Source organism: Homalodisca vitripennis, chromosome 8 (assembly GCF_021130785.1).
Source record: "Homalodisca vitripennis isolate AUS2020 chromosome 8, UT_GWSS_2.1, whole genome shotgun sequence".
Classification (NCBI taxonomy): Eukaryota; Metazoa; Arthropoda; class Insecta; order Hemiptera; family Cicadellidae; genus Homalodisca; species Homalodisca vitripennis.
The window spans coordinates 53,238,249-53,243,429 of record NC_060214.1 but is presented as its reverse complement, the minus strand read 5'-3'; the positions used below and the strand labels follow the sequence as shown (position 1 = coordinate 53,243,429).

Genomic DNA, 5,181 nt, shown 5'->3' with positions numbered 1-5,181 from the left:
CATTTATATAGACAGGTGCGGGCTTAGTGACGAAGCCAGGTCCGTGGTCTGCAACCTCCTCTTCTTAGCAGCAAAAAGCCATTGGTTCCTCATCGAGCGAGACAAGAACTGCACTATAATATTTGGTGAGAAGCGGCGATCTTTCGGCGGTGACAGGCGATGTGCGATAGAAATGCCATCCCTTAAAAAGTCAACTCCAATGGCCCTGGCAATTGACGCCAATATACTATACACACATCCTCATTTGTAGTGACAGGAATTCCACGAATTTCTAAATTGTGGCTCCGGGAATACTGTTTTCAAATCCTCCAAACTATTGTTCAAAATCGCTGATTTGGCTCTCCAAACACAAATTATTTTCTTTCAGTTGAGTGCACTCACATTTTCAATATCTTATTTTCCTGCTCCAAAGTAACCAGTCTAGCCTTGACGTCACCAAGAGAGCTCTCAATGCTCTCCATAGTTTTCTTGAGATCCGCGAAATTTTCACTGTTGGCCTTGCTATTCCTACCCATTTCCAACTGAATATTTTTAAGTAGTTCGACGATAGACAGGTCCTCCGTGTCGGAACGGCTGCTGACAGACACCGCATCGCTAGCGCACGCAATCACATCGCCACACAGTCTTGGCTGCGATTAATCTCGCTAATTTTGCCGCGGTTCTGATGCGACAACAACCAGCGTGGTATTCTAGTTTTACATTCTGAACACTTAGCCACTTCGTCTGCACAAGAAAAGTCCAAACCACACTTATTGCACACCATATTTATTTATGGTACGAACCAAAGTTAATAATACACAGGTAGAAAAAATAAAATAAAATACACCAGTGTGAAAAAAGAAAAACAAAAGATTAATTCTTCGAAAATATTTTAAGTACTAATTAATAAATGTTAGGCACACAGGACAACACATGTGGGTTAGGCCGGGTAAAAAACCTGCACTACAGCGATCTTATCAAAGCGAACACAACCTTCCGCATCGGCTGACTGATAACGACTGCCACTAATTGGAAATGTGCTACATGTGAGGCGAACAAGAGTTTAAGAAGCGATGAAACCCCGCTAACACCCACCGTAGTTAAATCCACGCCTAAGTTCAGTGAATCAGAAAAACGATTCTGAATCTAGCACTGGACCAAACAAGAAGCTGTGTGGAAAATGCAAGTAAGGTTTCGGCTCACAATGCATTTAAAATTCAGTGTGTTAAATGCAAAAACATGTTTCATTTGAAGTGCACAGAACCTGTCTTGTCAAAAGACGATTACGTCAAGGCGAAGCGGACTTGGACCTGTCGCGTGTGTGTGCGTGGCGGCCGCGCCGGGCTGAGCCTCGCTAATCGATACTACTGATAAGGGCAAGGACACAGTCTTCGTATCGCAAGCGACCTCTATTGTTGACATTATGAATGAGTTGCGGGCTTTTAGGCAAGAGATAAAAGAGGCAAACTGTGATTTTCGTCGGCAATTGGAGACTTATTCGGAGTGGATCGTGGACAACGGTAAAAAGATCGAAGAGGTAAATAAAAAAGTAAATGCCCTTGTGAAAGATGTGGAATTGTTACTTCAGGAAAACACTAACTTGAAAAAGAATATAATAGAATTAACCGATCGAGTAAACAATTTGGAACAAACTCTGAGAGACAAGGTTGTAGAAATACACGGAGTACCTGCAAAAAAAGGCGAAAATTTGATCAGTGTGGTTGAAAAAATGTCAACGGTGATTAATTTCAATTTTGATCCGACAATGATTGACAACTGCTACCGATATAAAATTGCGACTGGCGAAGCTGGAAGATCTGGAGGTATAGTTGTGAAGTTCACACGGAAGATGGACATGTTGGAGTTTCTGGCTAAAAGAAGACAGAAGAGGAACTTGAACTCACGGGACTTGGGTTTCATGGACGGTGAGGTAACACCAATGTACGTGAATGAAAGTCTAACACCAGCTAAGAGGAAACTTCTGAATGCGGCGCGCGTCATCAAGAAAGAAAAACAGTTCACCTTCCTGTGGGTTAAGAATGGCCGGATCTTCATGAGAAAAACTGAAGGAGAGCGCTTTGTCATCATCGACAGTGAGAAGGAACTCGGTAAGCTTGAATGACATTCGTTTACTTACAGTGCAGGAATCATTTTTGTGTTGCGTTGTTTTAAGTTTAGTTTTATTGAATATATGATGCTAGAGTGCATATTTTTGTTGTCAATAAGGAATGATTTTTGGTTTGTTTTGATTAATTTTTTCTACTTATCATGGTCGATAACATAATTACCAGTAAGTTGAGAGTTGATGGAATACCTGATCTAAGAGATAATTTTGATCAGTCTAGGAGGTTTTTGAGAGTAGCGCATATAAATGTTGAAAATTTGAGGGTACATAAAGAATCCTTTTTTAATTTATTTAAAGACAGCCTTTTTGATATCATAGTTGCCTCAGAAACGTTTTTAAAACCAGAAATACCATCTCCACCATATGAAATTAATGGTTACAATATGATAAGGCATGACAGGGAAGAAAAGGAAGGTGGTGGTCTGGCCATTTACTTAAAAAATGTGTTAAGTTACAAATTAATAAAAATGTCTAATCCTGTCTATTGTAAAAAGCCAGAATTTATTATTTTAGAAATATCCATGGGATGGAAACTTTTGTTATGTGCTGTATATAAACCTCCGAAATTGGGCTTTATTAATGAATGTTTTTGAATGTTTGGCAAACTTATTACCTGTATATAATAATTTGTTAGTTGTAGGAGATTTTAATGTAAATTTAAATACAGACAGAATATTTCCTGAAAAAACTGTATTGTTAAATTTGTTGAACAATTTAAATTTATCTGTTTTACCATTGGATTCAACGTACCACCTACCTGATTCAGACACTTTGTTAGATTTATTAATTGTTAATGACTGCAATAGAGTTAAAACATTTGGTCAGGTACCTGTATCTGGAATCTCGTATCATGACTTGGTATTTATTGAACTAAATCTAAAAGTTAAACTGTATAAAAATAATGATGTTATAGTTATAAGAGATTTTAAAAACATTAATGTAAACGAATTAAAGCATGAATGTTCACAGCTGAATTTTTGATCAAGTTTATCGTAGTGAATCTGTTAACACAAAAGTTGAATTATTATGTAGTATGTTAGACAAACTGTATATTAAATATGTGCCTGAAAGAAAATATAAAAAAAAAAAAAATTCTTGCCCGTGGATAAATGATGAATTGAAAAAATCTTATGAAAGACAGAGATATTGTATATAAAAGGTATTTAAGAACTAAAGAACCTATGGTTTGGAATAATTATAGACTATTACGAAATAGAATTAAGCGTATGTTGAGAGACGCCAGAAATAGGCATTTTGGATCTTTGTTGGATCCTAATAAAACTAATAAGGATTTATGGAAGGTAGTAAAGAGTCAGGGTGCAGGAAAAGCACCTAAGTGTTTGTCTGATCCTGTTATAAATCTTAATGAATTAAATAAGTATTTTTGTGGTATAGATAATCAGATCAATGTTGGATTAATAAATTATTATAAGCAATTAAGATTAAATTTGGATGTACATAATGTTTTTTCATTTCACAGTGTAAATAATGATATGATACACAGGGAATTAATTACAATTTCATCAAATGCTGTTGGGCATGATGGAATTCAGCTAAAATTTATTAAATTAATTTTTTATGAAATAAAAGATGTCTTATGTCATATTTTTAATAAGTCTTTATCGAACTGTATATACCCTGAGCAATGGAAAAAAGCAATGATTTTTGCCTTTACCAAAAGTAGCCAATCCATTAGAATGTAAGCATTATAGAGCCATAAATATACTGTGTGTTCTAGGTAAGATTCTAGATAAGCTTGTATATAGACAAATTTGTACATTCATAGAGAATAATAATATATTATGTAAATTTCAGTCTGGATATAGAACTAATTATAGCACCCATACAGCACTGATAAGGATAACAGACGATGTCAGGGCTGCTATGGACAAGGGACAAGTGACAATCTTAATGTTATTAGACTTTAGCCGAGCCTTTGATTGCGTCGATCACGGACTATTATTATCAATATTAGAATCCTATAATTTTAGTCAGAGAGTCATTCACTGGTTTGATTCTTACTTGAGTGATCGTTATCAGTGTGTAAAAACAACAAACGGTTCCTTATCTGAATGGGATATTAACCCAGTAGGTGTGCCTCAAGGTTCGACTCTCTCTGCATTATTGTTCTCACTTTATATAAATAGGATTACCGATAATATTGTATTTTGTGACACAATGCTCTATGCAGACGATTTACAGCTGTACATTAAGTGTGATATTAAGAATATAAACAATGCAATAAATTCTTTGAATGCAGACCTCTCAAATATTTTCGATTGGTGTAAAGACCATGGATTAAGCCTAAACACTTCAAAATGTAAACCCATTATTTTTGGAACACCACGTATATTAAACAAACTAGATTATAATGCAGTTCTACCTATAATAATAAATGGTGTAGTAGTAGAAATATGTACATAAAATAACAAATCTTGGCCTTAGAATGAACTCCTCCCTCACTTGGTCTGACCAGGTTAATTATATACATAAGAAAGTTTATAAATGTTTGTATCAATTTAGAAATCTCTGTTTTAAACCTCCGTTTCATATCAGAAAGATGCTGGTAACATCCTTGGTATTTCCCCTGTTAGATTATGTAATTGCTGCTTACTGTGATATAAATGTAGAAATGACAAATAAATTACAAAGAGCTCAGAACGCTTGCATTAGATATATTTTTTAACCTTAGATTAGATGATCATGTTACTAGATATTATAGGGAACTGGGCTGGCTAAAAATGAGAGAGCGCAAGGAATATAGCATATTGTCAATGATGTACAAAGTGTTTAGATAGTAAAAAACCTACATACCTGTATGAGAGATACACACGAATGTACGATGTGCATCTAAGAATAACCAGATTTAGTAATGTAATGATTCAGTTCCCAATTCATCGTACTGTTATTTATACAAAATCTTTCCACGTACAATCAATTAGTCTGATGAACATGTTAGACAATTCAATTAAAGAAAGCAATCAATTACAATTTAAGAAACAGTTGAAAAAATTACTACTAGAAAGATATGATATTGTAAACACATAACTGTAATGGCAGATAGTATGTACATATTT

At 35.0% G+C, this 5,181-nt stretch overlaps 1 protein-coding gene across 1 annotated transcript; it reads left to right on the top strand.

Annotated features, from left to right (window-relative positions):
• Nucleotides 1-1,402: 1,402 nt before the first annotated feature.
• On the top strand, nucleotides 1,403-2,101 carry LOC124368168. The gene has a single exon (XM_046825444.1). It carries the CDS (start codon nucleotides 1,403-1,405, stop codon nucleotides 2,099-2,101), a length of 699 nt encoding a protein of 232 aa, XP_046681400.1.
• Nucleotides 2,102-5,181: the final 3,080 nt, after the last annotated feature.